The sequence below is a fragment of the Calonectris borealis genome, chromosome 1, assembly GCF_964195595.1.
Source record: "Calonectris borealis chromosome 1, bCalBor7.hap1.2, whole genome shotgun sequence".
NCBI lineage: Eukaryota > Metazoa > Chordata > Aves > Procellariiformes > Procellariidae > Calonectris > Calonectris borealis.
The window spans coordinates 72,611,884-72,631,982 of record NC_134312.1 but is presented as its reverse complement, the minus strand read 5'-3'; the positions used below and the strand labels follow the sequence as shown (position 1 = coordinate 72,631,982).

At 35.9% G+C, this 20,099-nt stretch overlaps 1 protein-coding gene across 1 annotated transcript in view; it reads right to left on the bottom strand.

Moving 5' to 3' along the window:
- The window catches only part of PLEKHA5 (pleckstrin homology domain containing A5), a 171,666-nt gene that overhangs the window by 11,812 nt on the left and 139,755 nt on the right, over window positions 1-20,099 (bottom strand). Inside the window, exons 15-23 of the mRNA XM_075160173.1 lie at window positions 15,994-16,074; window positions 9,966-10,028; window positions 8,726-8,806; window positions 8,442-8,591; window positions 6,931-7,032; window positions 5,719-5,830; window positions 5,448-5,494; window positions 4,359-4,547; window positions 3,680-3,797 (exon numbers count right to left, since the gene is read on the bottom strand). Of these exons, the coding sequence (XP_075016274.1) occupies window positions 3,680-3,797; window positions 4,359-4,547; window positions 5,448-5,494; window positions 5,719-5,830; window positions 6,931-7,032; window positions 8,442-8,591; window positions 8,726-8,806; window positions 9,966-10,028; window positions 15,994-16,074 (943 nt within the window). The remainder of the gene's footprint in view (window positions 1-3,679; window positions 3,798-4,358; window positions 4,548-5,447; window positions 5,495-5,718; window positions 5,831-6,930; window positions 7,033-8,441; window positions 8,592-8,725; window positions 8,807-9,965; window positions 10,029-15,993; window positions 16,075-20,099) is intronic.

Here is a 20,099-nt window from a genome sequence, read left to right as displayed (position 1 = left end):
ACAGACAATCGGACGTCAGTACTGGGAACTTTTTGTGGAATAGAGTTTGCAAGGCCAGCAGAGTGCCTAGGTAACGATATCAGCGCTTACCTAGGCCAAGCTTACCTAGATAACAGTGTTGAAGACACAAAATTTGGCAAAAGTGGGACCAATGAACAAAAAGTAATTACGGGTGGGTTGTTTATTTGGGAGGAAACAAAGGCTGTGAAAGGGATGGGGCAAGGCGGATGGGAAAGAACAGGCATGGAATAATGGAGAGGAGGGGGGATAAAAGGGGCCAGCTTTGCATAAACAAGCTGTTTGTCAGGATGCTTGTCTGACCAAGCCCTGTGCCTCAGCATTGCAGTCGGTCCTACCTTCTTATTAAACTTTATTCTTCAGTATTTTCCATGTGAGTATGCTTTCCTTTCTGCGTATGAGAGCGTGAGAGATGCTAGTGATCTTGAAGCCAGGCTCCTCATACTAAATCCAAAACACAGCACTAGGAAGAAATTTAACCCTATCCCAGCCGAAACTAGGACACTTGCCAGTAGGAGACAGCTACAGAGAGATCATACATAGGTCTGGAGGACAAAGACAGGAAAGATTGCAGGTCTGTGGGTAGCCTACCAGACAGGCTCTAAGTCTGGACCTGCTACCAGGGGGAACCTTTTGTCTGTGAGATGCTGACGAACTTAAGACAGCAAGCAGAATACAAGGTGTGGAAGCCAGCTGTCCAAGAGAACTTAGGTCTAGGATTCAGATACTGGAGAGGCCAGAGGTACTGAGAGTTGACTGATGGAGACACCTTAGGTCTGGCCAGCTCTTGGAGGGACTCATTCGTGTGTGCACACACACGTGTGCTCATGTCTATATGTGTATGAGATCAGCTAACAAGCTTTGAGCCTGGTTAGCTGGCGAGTGAGAACGGGATCGTGCTGTTTGTGGTGTTTCACCTTCATCTGAGCGCTGGTCTTGTTATGCAGTGCCTGTAACAGCACTGGTCTTAAACCTCTTTGCGTTATCTGCTGCGGTTAGCTGTGGCTGTGCTTGTGCACAGGGGGACTATGTCCTCAGCCTTGCAGCTCGCTGTACTTAGGGACAGGGAACTGCAGCAGCCAGGCTCTGTCTGGTCGGGAGCTGAGGATATTCTGTGTCCTGACGTCCACTACATTCAGCCTCTCGTAACAATACCCACCACTATTTTTTCTACTTAGAGAAGCCCTGCCAAAATGTAATTAAGCTGGTAGAAAACTGAAGTCAGTTAAAACTTACCAAAATATACAGATATAATTAAATAACACATACTTAATTTTTGCTTCTTGATACATGCAGGAAATCAAACTATTAAAAATATTGTTTCCTCACTGATTTTGCCTAAAAATAGATATAATGTATTCTTTGATAGCCAAATTATTTCTCCTTGTTTTTCCTGAAGTTGCACAGATTTCAGAAGATATATTGACTCGGTGAAGACTCAACTCTTTCTCCAAATTGTTTGATAGGCTGACAAAATAGTCTGGAGGCATTTGAATGCCAAATCCATAATTCTAAACAAAAACTATAAAGCAACAGTTTGGGTCTCCTTTAGATGTAAAAAGGATAAGACACAGCAGAAGTCCATTGTCCTTTTGTGTCACCTTTATATACCACTCAGGTCATAAATATTCCTCTGCTTGCAGACACCTGTAAGGGTTACTTTACTTTTTTAGCGCCATTAAAATGTTTCTCTTTGATTGTTGACATTTGAAAAGAGAGGGAAATGGCTGACAGAAGACACATGAGAAGCGTCTAGTACAGTAACGTGCACAATGAACTAGAAAAACATTTTTAAAATTTCCTCTGAAATTTACAAATTTTTAGAACCACCCTCAATAGGAAACTACGTCATTTAAATATGATTTCTTAAAACAGCAAGAAAGAAAAATTGCAGAGATGAGCTGCCTTTGAGTTTATTTCCTTTTCAGCTTATAAATTGTTAAGATAGAATGGCATAAAAATGTTTGTTGAAACAGCATACAGTCGTAATGGCACAGGCACTATAAAAAAAAAACCAGGAACGGTTATATTTTTCCTGCTGCATGGGGATTGTTATTATAAGTGAATACACAGAACAAGAAATATCCGTTAGAAAATTCACATGCTCAAAAGTGTGGACCAGATGATAAAACACAGTTATGATAAATCCACTTCTCACTGTTGTTTAAGAAAATAAAAAGCCTCTTCCTGCTCGTTACCACTGCAGCTATTCTCTCCCCCAACCCCAAATATTATTTATATTAGAAGAATTTGTATTATTGCTTTCCCTTACTGAGGACTGTTTTTCTACAAATGGACATAATAAAATTACTTCTGTCTTTACAGAACAAGATAGAAAGCAGATTGGGGTGCTTAAAAAGTATTGGTTTGCTTTATATAATCAGTGCAGGCTTTCTTATATTGTCTTGACAATTACTTTCCCTCTTGTCATAAATGACTATAAACAATCTGGAACCCACAGGTCACTAAAACCTAGGTATGTTGTCAGAAAGGCAACTTCCTCAATTTAGGTGGCTGATGATTAGCAAATCTCAGGCTAAACCTTGCACTTTTCACCACCAAGTTAAGAGATTTAATATCTATCTTAAGTGAACATTATACCTCAGCAAATACCACAGTGAATCTGAATTGACTAATTATCTGGTAAGTGCAAGCTTAATTATATCATATATCATAGGGCCATTCACACTGTTTACACCCAAACTGTATGCTAACCTTAGTTTTAAAAACTTCCATTACTGTTCTGATGAAAATAATATCCTTATATGATCATAGTTCTTGGCCAAATTCTGGTACATTGCTGTATATATCTAGGTACATAGCAGGTACCAGCCTGCTATGTACATGCTTAGCCAAACTACCATAGCAGAAGGCAGTGATCCCGCTGGTACTGAAACATCAACCGTTACGGTAAAAAAAAGGATAAGTTTAGTTACTTTTTCTAAAAGCTCTTAATACGGTTTTGGGGAGGTGCTCAAACTGCTTTTCCTGAAGTCACATTTAACAAACTATTCTGTGTGTTTTAACAAACAGAATTGAGAAGCACTTCCTGGTAAAAGACTCTACCAAGCAATTAGTAGCTTTTATGGAAGCTAGATGAAGAGAAGAATTTAAAGCATTTAGCAATTGCAAAGACCTTTATTGTCTGTACACTCCAAGGTCATGATCATTATTCCTATTATATCAGAGGACAGAAGGCAATTCAACAATTACAAGATTAAAAAAAGAAAAAGACATTGTTTCCCTGCCTTATGAGAGCCTGAAAATTCTGTGGTGCTGCCTTTTTGGACGTTCCAGTGACATAACATCAGGAGCTTGATTCAAAAACTGAATAATTGTTCAAGGGCAAGAACATAAAATGGGTAATTGTTCAAGGGAATGGTGTGTGGGGAATGTGAGTGATGTGATTAGACATGGTGTCAATAAGGATTTCAGGGTTGTTGGTGAGTGTAATGTTTGATTTTTCTGTGGTGTAATTGACTGAAATCTTTTTCGTCATATAATTAAATCATTATTTTATCGTGGAAGCTGTTTCATCACATTAAGAAATGGACAGGCCACAAAAACACAAAGGATGATATAGGTTCTCTAAGACAGTTAAAGCTTTGTATTCCTTGTGAAAAAGGCTGAAAGATTGTAAACACCACGCCTGGGGACAAACCTTTAGCTGTAGATTCTGATTCTGAAATTTGTTCTGTTTTTTCTTCACCATTAGACTCATCCACTTCTGCTACTGTAGTTAACTCTGGTTCACTCTTATAAAGCCTATAATCAGGACCCTGCGGAATGACAAGTTATGAGATAAATAAACAGGCATTTTTGTACAAGCATTTATGTCTTAAGACTCAAACCAGTTATTTTGTGATGATTCTGCTCTCACTTTAAGACAACGTTTCATTGTTCAAGTGCTATTGCAGCAGTATTTCTTTGTAGTTAATTTGAGTAACAACATTTGCAGACTTCCAGAAATTACAGAAAAAAATTGCCATAAAAATGCGGAGGGTTTTTTTTTTTCTTTTAAATGATCTTCAGGAAACAAATTTGTATAAGGTTTCAGCAAAAACTGATTCTGAGCCTAGAGTTTTTTTAAAAACTTGTGAGTAGAAGAATCTAACTTTCTGAAATTTACTCAGATACAGACATTTAAGTCTTAGGACATTTTATATATGCACAGAATATATAACAGGAAAATGTGAAGAGCAAATGATGGAGCTATAAATAAAACTAAGTAGCCAAAGTAAAAACATAACACAAAAGTAGCCAGATGACAAAATAAAAATTGTGACCGTGCAAAGGAAGGGGGATGCTTCAAGAACAATGTGGCAGTTTAAGCCACTTACACAGTAAGATCCATTTCTCTGATATCCTTGAACTTGGTGAATCTTCTTTTCCTCTGGCAGATGTACTGGGCCCCTGCTATAACAGAGCAAGGAGCTGCTATCACTGGGCAGAGGGGGGATTATGGGAGGATGCTCTGTAAAGTCATAGGACCGAGGGAGTGGAGGACGAGGTGGGACTACTTCCTCTTCCTAAAGATTGTAGAATAGTCACCTTATTTAGATGTGCACAGCTGTTACAATTATTTATAACTTAAAAAGAAAAATATATTACCATAGCTACATCAGCTATAGATTTTGGAATTAAAGGGACAATGTCACACTAAAAAAAAAAAAAAAAAAAAAGGCCAAGGCAGCTTTATTTTCTTTGTTGTTTCTTTTTTTCTTTTGCTTGTTTTTTATTTTATTACTACCACCTCGATTGAGATACTTCAATAGTTTCATTATTCAGCTTATCAAGATTTGCAATTCTAACACCTGCGCTTTCTGTTGGACATGTGTGAACTCTCTGAATCATAGTTTTAAAAATTAAATTCAATATCTTTTTAAAGATTTGTATATAAATTAGACTTCTAGAAAGTTCTGTAAGCCAGATGTATAAACTTTAGACCACCATGACAATGTCCCTTTAAAACTGTAACTTGTAGCCAGATTTTCAGAGGAATTGAACATTTGGGAGCTCCCACAGTTTCAGCTGTTCTTGTGGGTGCTCTGGCCATCTGAGAACCGGGCTCAATATGTGAATAGACATATACAGCAATGTATATCTTCCCATGAAAAGTGTGGTGGGTAGAAAACAAATCCATAAATCAGGGTTTATATTTGTAGGGTAAGAGCCTGGGGAGAGGAAAAGGTGAGAAACGGAAGAGAGAAACATACCGGTGAGAATATAAAGACACAGAACAAATGAAAGTGTTAGAATTACTAGTGGAGATATCAGTCTTTAAAACTAATTCGTAATGCAGTATTTTCACCGAACATACTGAATACATACTTCAGACATTCTTAAAACAATTATAATAATGCTCATTTGTATCATATGTATATTAGAAATTCAGTGATGCTAAAATGGTAAATATATTAAAACCATACCTCATTTTTATATTTAATAGCTGAAAATGTCCTCGATCCCATGATGCCTGTTTCAGGGGAGGTGGAAAGTCATAGAAAGAAAGAGAAAAATTTTTTTCAATAAATAGCTTTTAAAAGCTAAGAACTATAACCTGTTGCTATCAAACAAATACACAAAGCATCAACTTAAAATAGATGATTGCTTTCTTTTTTCTCAGCAATTGTACCATTTTTTCAAACATACAAAAGCAACCATGGAGCTTATCCTATGAGATAAAAACAATCAGTTTACCTGCCTCTGAAGAGCTTCTTTGCTGTTTATGTTTACTTAGACCCTCCATGACATCTTGAATTCTCCACAGTTCCTTCTGAATCTGAGCACGCTGTATCCCTGCTGACTCAGTCTGACGGTAAATAAACAGCATATATAGGTGATAAATTAGAATACATTGCAAACAGAAAAAAACAGAAAACCTTTTTCTTTTTTTAGACTACACCGCATATCCTTTCCCAATGAAGGAAAATAAAATGCAGTAATGACAGACACTCTCCCATAAAAATGCAACACTCAAATATTGTCAGAAACAAAAAGTATAAGATGAAGTAATTTCATAATGTGTCAGTTAATTTGACAGCAATTTGCTAGTTCAAACTCCACTTAAGAATAGAATTGTATCTACTGTCTCCAAAGAAAATCCAAGCAAACTTTGCACAGGAGACCTACATACAATAAAAGAAAAGGAATCACCTGTTCCAACCCTAAAATAGGTGGAGATGAACATGGTGTTTGCATACTAGCATATAAGCTGTGGGCCTATTTGCATTCACGGCCATGCATGCTTTGGACTGCATAACGCAAATTTCTCAGCTCTTGGGCTTCCTTGTAATCTCCCTTCATAGCTGCACAGAAAATCAATCCCTGGAGCAAACAGCCCTTAATGCCTCCCAGCATGGACCACACCCAGCTGCCTAATTCAGAGAAAGAGAGAGAGTACGCGCACGTGTGTGTGTGTGTCCCTGAGAAAGATCTCCTTAGAAATTCAGAACTTACACTAACTGTCCAATCCTCCACAGTATGGCGAGCTGATAAGGTACATGTCAGAACTCCTCATATGTAAGACCTGAAGCAATGCTTAGAATACTTTTTATTATATTTTATTTTGATAGAATGATTTAATTACATTTTAAAATATTCAGTTAAATGGAAGGATTTGTGTGAAGATTTACTATGACTGTCACAGCAACTAAGGTCTGAGAAAACTACCCCATTTTGGACACCATCACTGAAAGAGGAAGAGGAGGCTTCCAGACACAGGAAAACCAGTGCTGTAGCTTCAAAAAAATAGGAAAAGCTGAAGACCTCCTCAGAACTTACAAACTTTTAATTTCTTTTTATACCTTGTAAGTTAATGCACCACGTCCCCCTTTCTTCATTTGTGTAGTTTTTAAACAAAATCATAGAAAATGAAAGTTACTTCAATGTACTTTAAGACCTGTGCCACACCTGAATTTCTCCAAGCCGATCGAGTTGCTCCTGCATATGGTTCCTTGTTACAGTTACATCATACTCCAGTTTATCATATTCTCTCCAAGCTCTTTCCAGTTCCTAGGTATATAATAAAAGTAAAGAATTACAGAGGCACATTCAAGTAAAAAAAAAAGAGTATATTTATTTTTCTTTATTCAATGGCATGAAACTTCAGGAAGTAATGCATAACTAGATATCAGCAATAAATAAATATGTATTTTAGAGAATGCAATGTTTAAACAGCTTTTTGATTTTCTAATGACACTGAATGGAATTCAAACAAACAGCATTTTGTCTTTTCACAAACAAAAAAGATAGGCAAGGGCAAAATCTTCAGAATATGTCTTTACAGTCAGCAGGCATGTGGGTCTTAAGCTGTCCTTCCACCGAGGCAGAAAACCCACAAAAATGGATGCAAATTTGTCTCTTTTATCACATAGAATACATATGTGTGAGTGCACAGCATGTGTGTGTATATGCAATGTGTTATGCAAGACAAATGTAAGTCATCCAACCCTGCCTGTAAGGTTACCAGTGAATGCCCCAGGCCTGCTAATACACCATTATTTTACATATGTGAAACTACAAACACCGGAAAGGATAAGGTGCAAAAAGAAAATCTTCTTTGAGGTCAGCTCTACCATCTCACTTTTTAAGCCTACATGAAGCAATTTACGTAATTTAGCATATATTAAAAAGTTAATGAGGGAAAGTATATCTTGAGGATTTCCTTTCCCGATTCCCTTTTCCTTGTCCAACCAATTCCTTTTACAACATAGTCTAACGTTCAGACTAAAACCAGTATTTCAGGGCTCACTTCGTATCAATTTCACCACAGCAAACCACTGGAATTTGACACTGAAATACCTTTTTGGATATCTATGTAAGAGGGCAAAAATGATTCTTTACCTTGTCATTTTAGTGTAGAAACCATCAAGTGGAAAAGGACAGTAAATAGCAATTCCCTTCCTTTGTGTTTTTTTTAAGGTTTTTGAAAGTGCATAACTTGAAAGATCTTTTAAATATAATGGCCCACTATTAAGAGAGACCATGTCAGTATAATCTTTTCTTCTTTTCATCCTGCAGCTGCTTTTGCTTAAAGTAAGTCACCTATCTAATTGAACATCTGATAAAGTTTGTGCTTGCTACTATTTTGCCATGACATAAAATAGCTTATTTGCATTATTTACTTCTTCTGTAATCAATTTTTCATATTATAAAGATGAAAATTACCACCCCAATTAAAGTCAGTATGCACTCATTCCTGGCCAAAAAAAAAAAAAAAAAAAAAAGGTAAAGAAAGACTACCCGATGAATATAGTGAAAAGATCACTTTCCAGCTGCCTTTGACAAAAATACAAGCAAGTAAAAGACAACTGAGTTTTGTTGGAACGTAATGAAAAATAACCAAAGACAACCCAATTACGAATATGAAGATAATCATTTAACACTTCATTGAGTTTTACTGGCAAGAGCGTATTACTCACCGCAGTAGCTCGCGATACTTCTCGACAAGTGCTAAGTAGTCCGTTCTGCAAGTCATCTCTCTGTAAGACTACATTTTGTATGGCTGCGGGATTATCTGCATTCATTTCTATCTCTTGACTTGCTGATAGCAAAGCTTGCTCAAGCGTGTACTATTATAATAAAAAGAATTATTTTTAATGTTCTGCATCATTGGGCTGATTTTCATTTTATTTCAGTTACCAATGTTCTGATAATAAGCATGTAAAATAACATCCACTTTAGGTAATAAATACAATTGTCCTACTTTCTCCTTGTGTAGCTGTTGAAGCTTCTCTTCCAGTGCTTGTACAGCTTTATCTTGTTCACATAAACGGCTAAGCTTAGTCTAGCGTATAACAGAAAATGATCGCAATTAGGATTTTATTTTTAACAGCTTCAGCAATCAAAATATAACTTGATCAAATAATTACAAGAACCTACATAAAATTTTATTACCACAAAATATGAATTCTAAAACTCTAAAGGCGTCAGTGTTGTATTTTCAAATTAACCTGAAGAAACACTCTTAAGATACTATGAAGTAAGTGTTATTATAACTTGAAACAGTGTGGCTCAAAACATGTAATTTATGATTCTACAGCTAAATCTTTACAACTCAATAATAGCTATTAAATACCATTTTAATTTACATATTCCTTGGTATTATAAAGAATATTGCATACATTCACAGTCTTTCCCACGGTTTATTTCAGGTTTTTAATAGTTAGTTATTAATGCTATCCACGTTCTGCTCTGTTTTACCTTCGATTGAGGCTTGGCTATGACTAAAACTGTTCCACTCCAGCTCCAGTTTTAGCAAATAACTGTTCAGTGTACTCTAACCAACTTGAACCGGTTTACTTTTTTATTTGAACAGCTTTTTTGGTTCGTTTTGTGCTGCTCTGACTTTTTAACTCTAAGATAACACTGGAAGCCTGCTTTCTTTTTTACTCTTAAAATAACATCCCTTGAATCAGTGTCTCTACTCTTAGTTGCATTTTGCAAGAATGGCTAGACATGCATATGTATGCATATACAGTATGACTATATGTGTGTATTTTTCACCACCAATTTTAAAACTGACTTTAAATACCAAGCCCCTTTTCTTTAGTAACTAGCAACCCAATATTCTGAATGGTAACTACCCATGCCAAATTTCAGTTTTGGAATATCAGTCATATTTCCTGAGAAATTACATCTCTCATGCTTATAACTGAACTACAGCTACAGAGTTTTTCCCTTCTACAGTAACGAATTCCTTTCTAGAAGCAATTCACCTTTGAACAGATATAATACTTGAAATTTCAGCCTAAAATGTAATACTTCCTGCAAGTTAGAAGCTTATTACAAAAAGAATCTTATGCCCCTCAATTTCACAAGCAGTTTCTGTTGGTAATCACCTATATGAACTGTGTTTCAAACCCAAAAGTCAAGGGGGAAATTATTATCAAAATAAAGAGACAAATACCAACATTTCTAAGGAAGAAGAAATACAAATGACTTACATCAATATCCAGCTCTTCAGTTCTATATTTGTATAGTGTACCCCTACATTCTTCTTGTGTTAACTATAAGGAAGAATAATATTGCCATAAAACAACTTAATTGGACTATGAAAATGAAACTACTGTTCAGCTCAAGAGTTTTAATACAGAAATCAGCTTTTGCTTGAAAGTCAAACATACCACATTGAACAATATATTTTTAGCCAATATGTATTAATGAAGATAAGTAAATGGAATGTCAAGCAGACTGTCAGTAGAAAGTTGCATTAACTTAACAGGCTATGTTTCTAATGCAAACTGGATTTTTAAAGATGCACAACTAACTCAATCAAACATGGATTATGTAGGAAGATGAAACTGCCAGAGTACACCTAGACACTCTTATGCATCATTATGTATGTTTTCTTATGTGCGTTCTAAATACAGGGACTCATTCTACCTGGAATTAACCATTCTAGGCCCACTAAAGTCAAGTGTATTCACAAGGAGGATATTCTGATGTGAATCTGAAATCAGAACAGAATGACCTAAATATACAAAATACGTATAAAATATCCCGTTACAGACATATGCCCAATAAGTGCCGCCAAACACCTTTCTGCCTGCTTTTTCATATGGATTCCCTTCCCTCCAACAGAATATTACCAGAAATGCCATAAATGGAAGCCCTTCTATTTTATCTTTGGACCTAAGAAAACTTGTCTCCTCATGCTAGTCAGCATGTAAGGTATCCTCAAACTACTTTCACACAGCTCCTCACATTAAGTTCTTAACTCTTTCAGTCTCTGAACTGACCAGTAAAAAGATTTAAAGATATCTTACATGAAAAAAGTTAGCTCCCCATTTTAGAATGGACTGTCACATAAAGTAACTACTTAATGTCCTATACGGCAAGCATTGGCATAACACTATCAACTGTCATATTCTATTTAATTAAACATGTGTGCATTGAATGCCAGCATAGATGCTTTCCTTTCATGTATCTGTCATAATTAGGTCATCCTGACTTAATAGTGCAAGAAAGACTATAAAAACACAAGTCCATGTTAAAGGACACTTATAAATAAAAGGACTACGGAAGGGTTAATCAGACAAGCATTCCAAACATACAATAAATCTTCAACACACTTAAGTGTTTCATTTCAAGACATTATGTCTACATACCTCATGCAAATGCACCTGGTGACAATTTAGAAGTATGTATAGTGTATTAAAACCACACAGTAACTTTCTTTGAAATGGATATTTTATGAAAATGAGCGTTGGAATATGAAAAAAGCCACAGCACTTTTGCACCTCATGAATGTCACAAAAATTAAGGTATCTATTTAAACTCCTACTATTGTAGAGTTGTGTTTTTTAACTGTTGATTTTATCACAATGAGAGAAAAATGAGGAATGGAAATATTTTAAAAAAAACTCATAAACATGGCCAAATGTCTTTAACTTACAGAGAAAACCTAGTTACAGTACACAACAGAATGATTTCACAAAAGAAGGATTATCCCTATTAGATAAATAAATCTTCCCAAGACACTGCTCAGCATTTTACATGGCTTGCCTGGGAAAATGTAACATTATTTTTTCAAGCCAGTATTTTTTACACTTTTTTATTTTTTTAAAAAGAGAGACATTTATTTTTTTTGGATTTCAACCTTAATTATAGCCAAGTTTAAAACAGCTTGCCAATTCAGCATCCTTATCCCTGCCTACCTCCTAAAAGGAATATATTTTAAGTATCCACAAAACAAAACCACATTTTTTTCAAAGAATACTATACATGTGCTAATTCTTCTTATTAAAATCCTATCGCACTTTTACAATTGCTGCCAACTTCTCGCTTTTGTCAGCGGTACTAGTTTCCCACAACAGGCACTGCTGGAGAACCACTTCATTTCAACATTTCTACTGCAACATTTTACGTAGACTTAACGCAAAAACTCTAAAAATAGTGTGAAACACTTAATCCATCTCTGACAAAACGGCATCTCCTCTTTCCACAGCACATCTATAAATCAGCTTAAGGCAAAAAGTGCAGAATGCTATTGCATCCTACTGGAATTATGAGAGGAACTGCAGCAGACAAAATGCAATTACACATGACAAGCAAGGTTAACAACCTCATAACCCTGGAAAATGCATTATAAGAGCTCCAACGATCAAGTTATTGAAATGTATTTTATGTCACGTTCCACAAACGCCTCTCTCACCAAGTCGTTCCTACAAATACTTTACCAGGACAGTAATTTCAGAGAAAGAGTGCCACCTACTGAACCACTGACACGACTTGCCGCTGACTTCTACACTTTTCCTCGACATTTGCCTACTCAAATACAAAGAAGTCCTTTCCTCTTAACATGGTGAAATACACTGCATGGCTCCCAAACATTAAGGAGCAGCACCCTGAATACCTATAAATAGAACTTACCATTTTTGAAAGGCAAAATGTACACGCAGAGTTTGGCCAAACATGTATCTTACATGTGAAAAAGTAAAGTGACCTTAACTGAACCTCCATCTTATGTTAGAAATAATTTGTCATCTACTTTACGGTCCCACTGTACAGTCCCCATCTCCATCAAAAGCCAGTAGCAGACGAATCACGGAAGTGGATAAATCCACCACAATGGACACAACAGAAGATGTCCTTAGAGGGAAATTTCTTCCCAAATAAATGCAGATTAGGCAAATCTCTCTCTTGAGAGATGAGGGGTTAAACCTACTTAAGCAATCAATATTAAAAACATTTAAGTGACAGTATTATTTCATTACCTTATAAGCTATTTTCAGATTCCACTAACCATTTTGATTCAGTAAATACATAGCAGGAAATTTCACACCCTGAGAGCACATTAAGCATCTCTGCAAGATACTGCACTTAGGAAATTAAAACAGGACAATCTAGGACATTTTGTGGGGAGCACGAGTTTAAAGTCAGACTTCCAAGAGGCTTTTTTTTTCTTTTTCTTTTTAAAAGTACTTCTTACTATCAGGAAGCACGGCAAATGGGCATTTACCCCACAGTAAGCAAGATTCTCCTCTAATTTTGCATAATGCAACAGATAACATTTCAAATACAAATTGAAAATACAAGATTTTTAGCTCAAATACAATCATCTCATGTGTTCATAACAAAACCTGAAAAATATTTCTATCTACAAATCTCAAAATCTAACACGCATAACAGTTTAAATGTATGCAGCTGCTATAATAATAATAACAATAATAATGCCATAAATAATAATAATAATAATAATAATAATAATAATAATAATAATAATAATGATGATGAAGAAGTACGCCATAAATAAGATCTCCCTATCCTTGTAGGAGGAAAAAATCAAGGACTATTTTTATATGTTTTTAATCTATTAAGAACAATTATCCAAGCAAAGACCTGGATGTTAGCTTGTGGCACTCAGATTTTCATTCTTCCCCCTTAAGGGAACTCACACACATAAGAGAAACTGAGGATAATTCTACTTTTTAAAATCAGCATATACTGCTTTAGAAAACAAGATTAACACTCCTCATTTAGTATTAGAAAGAAACAAAAAAAAACAGGGTAGAAATGGGTCCAGGCTGGAAAAAGGCTCTATTTTTCTTGTCTGTACATATGGAATCGTTGCCCTGGCTTATACATGTAAATTTACAGTACAGTCTGTAGAGCAGACTGATGTAAGGCAAAGTGATTTAATTAACTGTGAAGATGTGACAAATCACAAACAAAAATGTCTTATAAATAACACATTTGAAAAAGTATATATTTGAGCTATTTTACTAAACTGTTAATCATTACAAACAAACAGGAAGCAAGACACCTTACTTTTTAATTAAATACAAGCTTTTGTGCTTTCCTTTGCTTAACTCTAAGCTAGCTCAGTCATAAAACTGAAGAAATTGAAGCAAAGAAAGATCCTTTTCTCCACCCGCAGGTGTGGTTATGGTCATCAGAAACTAGTTTATCATCTTGACAACAAAACAGGTTTTAGTTGCTTACACAGAGGCTTCTCCCAATTGTTTACATCTCTTTAAAACTGCAGTGGGAAAGATGACTGGTAAAAACAATTTATTTTATTTGAATAAAAAATTATATGTTGTTTAAACTTCAAATAAGTTGCCAGAATTTTAAACAGTTTAGTTTTGCATTATGGAAGTTTAGAAGACTATTTAGACGGTGAAATTTTGAGTGAATTTTTATCCTTTCCTAGAAGTCAGTTAATGCAGTATTTCGTATAGAAAACTTCATCTGTGAAAGCAGAAGGTTTTGCTGTTCTCCAGTTTATGCAGTACATGGGTTCTTCTGCACAAGCCTGCCAACATGTCGCAAACGCTCTGACCTGAAGAGACCACATCTCTAGTGACAAAAGGCTATTCAGTCTTCATGACCTTAGATTCAGTTTCTTTGACAAGAATGTCAAAAAAGGTGCTTATTCAGTGTCAATTACGAAACAGCAGAATGTCTACAAGGTAAAGGCAGTGCTGTGTAGTGATACCTTAGCTGACAGCACAGCTTCATCAAGACAGCACTCTGAAATTTATTGGTATCCCTAAATAAGGGGGCCGACTAGCCCAGGCACGGCTATACCTCAAATGTGTCTATATTAATGTTAGAAGCTGAGCTAGTTTACCCTGACACATCCAAAGCACCTCTGTTCATTATATGTATGTTGACTTATTTGTCTCTCAGACTCTGTTACAGAAAATTGATTTGCTTTAAAAAAATCGTAACAGCTAGGCTTCTTTAAAAAAAAACCCAACAAAAACCAATTTCATTTAGGGCTTGAGGGCACCTTACTTCTCCCATTCCTCTCCCAAATAGTTCCTTCCGGTTCCATGTTAAAGCTCCTATTTTGCAAATAGGAGCACAAATTGGATGATCCTGAAATCAAAGTCACTCACAACCCAACTTCCTTTGGAAAGCTGAGATTTTTCTTGCAACTTTTCTGGATCATAAGCAAATCTACAATGTGGAGTTGACTTCCAAAAAAATGAAACATGAAATTAAGCTGCAGCATTTTTTAGAAACATGGCAAAGCATTAATCACTAATAAATGACTGTTTTACATGGCAGAACATCTCCCTTTTCTTCAAAGTATGCAGCCTTTATATGTCATTTTGGCTCACATGTGCATAAACGCAAGTGTAAGGAAACTGGTCAGATATTCCCTTCTGACCAGCAGCCAAAATTGCACACCTCATCTGCTGCAAAATATCATAGTCATTTAAGTAAGAACAACATCTTTGTTGCAGTTGGGGCTAGAAACTTCTTAAACGATCCCTGATGTGACAGGAGCTATTCAGTTAAGCCTCAGTATCCCTAAGACACTGCAGTGCCAACAGATGCATATTGGCCATGCTCATAAGTTAATGCAGGTCTCAACTCACAGACAATATTTCCATTCACATTTCTGATTCTTCTTCCATCTTACCATTTACAACCATCACTAGATACTCTGTAAGTGTGCACAGTTAAGTCTGCTGTGACTTTATGAACAGACACTGCCTTTTGGATTTACAGTCCCCAGATCAAAGTAATTTTGATCCTTCCTTTCTTCAGTGGCTAAAGGCTTGGTAGGTGCAAACAAAAACTTGTAAATCCACGTCCTAGAACAAAACAAAATTGCCAGAAATGACCAGGTAAACACCACTCACATGCTTTTGTACTGGTCAAAAGAAAGAAGCACCTTTGAACACTAATTGCAGAGAATCATGCTAAGACAAATGTTGGAAGCTTACTAGAAGTTTCATGAATTTACTGGACACCTGCATAAAACATCAACTAATTAAATCGTCTAGACAGAAAAAGTTATTCAAAAGAGTAAAGTTAATACTTAACAACAAAAATGCAGCAAAAGCCATGCTAACGATATTGCAGCATTTTATAAAGCATGGATGACTTGTGGTTTTCCAAAGCAAAGAAGAGAAACACCAATGTTATGAATAAATCTGAGGAACAACCAAAACTGTCACTAAGGAAAATTTTCGCAGATGATAAAGCAATTTCATTCACTATCCAAGACCTTACTTGCTGGTACAGTTGCGGTCTTAGCGCCGAGTTCTCAATCATAGTGTGAACCATGGTGATTAAAGGTTCATTCTCTTTCATCTATTTCAAATCAGGAGGAGCATACAGCAAACATCAGTTTACAGCATGGCTAGATTTGAAAGACGACACTGTAAAATATAGCCTCTACTTTAATTTTTTTCTAATAATGCAGTAGATTACATTTTATCCCATGCTTTTTATATATTCCATCATTCAGTAATATCAACATCTGAAAAGTTTAATAATATCAAACAAATGTAGCTAAACCACATAAATGCTCAAAACCAATGTAATATTTATTCACCAACATTCTCCCTTTTTAAAAATAAAAATGCTTAAAATAAGCCCGGCTTTGCACGATATTGAAATGAAAAGTGTTATCGGATTATACAATAGGAACACTCAAACCTTTATCAGAAAACCTTTTAAATTATAGGTTTAATAACTCAATGTACATTAAAAAGATATAAGCAGTCTGAATATTGAAGCGAGGTTTAGACTTATGTTCATATATCACAAAATGCCTTTATATACTGCATTGATTTGTACACTTAGGAACTTTGAATCATTACTCACTGTATTTATCCACCCCCATATACGGGTGTGAAACTATTTTGGAACTGGTCAGATATTTTCTATAATGATCAGTATTTATTGATATGTGTGCAAATGTCAAAAGCAGATACTTTGATTATTGTAAAAATTGCATACATTTAGTATTTCAGAAAAGTATGCAACAGACAATAGCATGGGATTTTTGGTTTTAAAAAGGAGGAGACTTTCCTAACAGTAAGGGAGAAATTATGAAAACAGATAGTTTTCCTCTCCAAAAGAAACTGAAAAGCCACTTAATGCACAATCCCCCTCCTATTTTTGTTGGAAACTTTAGGACCTCTTCAGCAATACCTGTTTCAAGTATGGTTACACAGGAAGGAAGTGTGTGTATGAATATTTATGATCTTTCACTCTGTGTTTATGTATATGTATGCACTCACCATGAATTTGCATGGCAAAGTTTTGTTTCACAGCTTGAAATGCAACAGAAAGCCTGAGTTTTTGATGCCTTTTGGAATTTCTTGCCCCTAATTCTTTAGGAAAAAAACTAACTTGTACATTTGGAGAAGGTTTTTTTTTTTTTTATGGGAAAGACATTTTTCTTGTTATAGATAGAGGACCTTTTTGTTGTTGTTGTTGTTTTTTTATACATAGTAAAGCCTGATCAGCTGATAAGTTTATCACCCAATAAAGAGTACCTTATCTTAAGGCAAGCTTATGATGCTCTGTTTGTTCACGGCAGGGAAAAACCCAAACAAGCAACCCCTCCTATTTGCTCCATCATCTACAGCATACCTAAACAGAAAACTAGAACTGACACAAGAAGTTGTTCTCCCTTTACATTAAAATTTTGTCCAGAGCGTGGGTGCACCGGGTGATACCAAAAGATATCTCAATAGTAAGATCAACAATGAGGTCCAAAGCCAAGCAATCAATCTACAGCCAACTGAAATATTTGTAAAGGAAAAATTGCTCTGAAGCTGAAATATTTTATTAGGAGTATACTGGTTTGGATGGATTTTTATTAGGAGGATTTCAACAGCTTCAGGCTCTTTGGCTAATTCTTTTTCACAATATTTCAAATTTTTCCTTTCTGACTGATAACAGACAACACCGGAATTAATTTCTGTGGAACTGTTCAAAGATTATTTTCATCCAGATTAGAAAAGAAGTAAAGTGGATTTGCTAAAAAGATGTTCTGAAGTAATGTTTTGTCTTCCAGCCAGCTCCAACTTCGATTTATAGGAACTTCTTCCAATATTTTTACTACCATTGGTGCTTAACTGTGCTTATCTAACACTGTTTGCAAAGACCAGTTATTTCCAGAAAAGCTCCAGACCCTTAAGCCCTTATGGAACAAAGATCAAAAAACAGTTAATTGGTCAAGTAATGCCAACCAAAGAGTCTTTGTAGCAGTCAAATATAGCAAGCTTTTTTCCCCCTTTAGGAAATAATGTTTCGAAAAAATACTGACATTTAACTATTGAGAAGTTAAGTTCTTGAGGGAATATGTATCTGTCATAAACCTTCTGTTAACTAAAGCTAGGCGCATACACAAGGCAATGCATACTGAAGAACTGGCAGAGTAAAGCAGAATTACGCAGGACACAATGGCAAGTCCCATGCTCTAAAAGGATACCTATTTTGTGCTCTTGAAGCATTATCATGAGGCTACTCCCAAACTGAAGTTGGACATTATTTACATTGAATAAATAGCTCAAGGAAAAATATTTGCTTGTTCATAAAAGAAATAAGCCTTGATTTTCTCTCACTTCAGAAAAAAAAATATTTTGTACAGTAAAGGACACCTTTTAGATCCTATGTAGAATACTCATAGTAGTATACTCATACAGTCTCTCCAATTAAAGAAGTCACAAAAATCAGAATTGAGATTTTCATAAGCAAACTGAAGTGTGAATTGCCTGATGCCACACAGCAGTAAAACCAAATAAAATGCAGCACTCTTGGCTTTATCACTTTCTACTTCTAGTAAATAACTCTTTCTCCCCAGAAGTGATGCTTCATCTTTGCTTTTGTCTTTACCGATGTAATATACAAAAGCATTTTCCAGTTGGAAACAACGAAAAAACCACCTCCTTGACATATGATCTATATGAACAGCTACATTATTTATGAGCGAACATCTGAGTGGGTATTTTGTGTTTTAAGCTGTAAAGCCAAGCTATTGACAATTTTTCTCTTCCTTCCTTTTCCTAAATTCTCTTCCGTGTTTCACAACACCCTACACAGATGACATTTCAGTATGTGCTGTGCTGGTGGCAATGATCAGCTGGAATAGTGGCTCCCTACCAGGACAGTTGACCTCACTGATGAAATAAGACCATATGTTATGGGTGACAGAAGACTGAGCTGGGATTGGCAGTTTTATCCATTTCCTCTCAAGCTTCCTGAAGATAAAAGCAGTGGCAATAGGACCTGCCCCAGCTTTTCTCCCACCTTTCCTCTGCTCTTTAATCTTCCGTCCAAAAAAAGAAGGAAAAAGCACTTTTCCTTCCTGCCTTCTTTTTACAGCAATGCTGCCTCCAGCACAGTCTTTTTTTCACCCTACAGAGTCCCTGTCCTTGAGCCTCCCTTCTTCCTCTGGGGAGGGAAAAGGTAAAAAAGCAGCAGCAGAAAGAACAACAGTGGTGGCTGGGTCTGCCCACTCTACCTTTTCCAGATAACCTGAAAAATACAAGAGTAGTATCCTATATGTTGCTAATATAGGAGATAGAATTTTAGGCTGAAAGACAAGATATCAGATATAACACAGGATACCTGCCACTCTATCCAAACCCCCTTGTACTATTCCAGCCTCCCTTATTTACTACCTTTTCCCAGAACCACCTTCAGCATCTCAGAAAGACGGTGGTAAAGTGGAGAAAACAGAAGCAAAACACCAAGACAGTATGGACGTTGGCTGTGGGACCTTCACTCCATTATTTGACAACTTCTTGTTCAAGTTCTGTTCATTTTTATGCACCCTTTGAAAACTGATAGAAACTAAAAATGAAAGTACCAGCAGAAGTATATAAACAACTTAACACCTAAACTATTCACATAAATAGCTATTTCAAAAAACGGGGGGGGGGGGGGGGGGGGGGGGGAGGGGGGGGGGAAGACTAAATGAAATTTAGTAGAGCTTCTGCTATGACAAACCAACCTGGGATATGCTCAGATCAATATGACAACACACATGGAGAGTTTTACATAGATAGCTTGAGCTCAGTAGAAAAGGATTTTTCAGCGAAGAAAAGTTTTACTATCAACTTAAAATTAAGAAGCGTACTAAAAGACTGGTTTGCTGGAATTCTCCATAGCACAGAAAGATTCAAGTGGGACCTCCTGCCATGGCTTTATTTACAAAGGAGAAAAAAGTGTGTCTAGCTTTTATTTAAAAAAAAAAAACTATTTTCCAAATTTTTGTTACTGTTACTGTTATTACTGGGTACAAATACATTAAGCAGACTGCTGGCTTGGATTTAGTAATACACAATAAGTGACCCCTTAAAATTTGATAATGCAAAAGA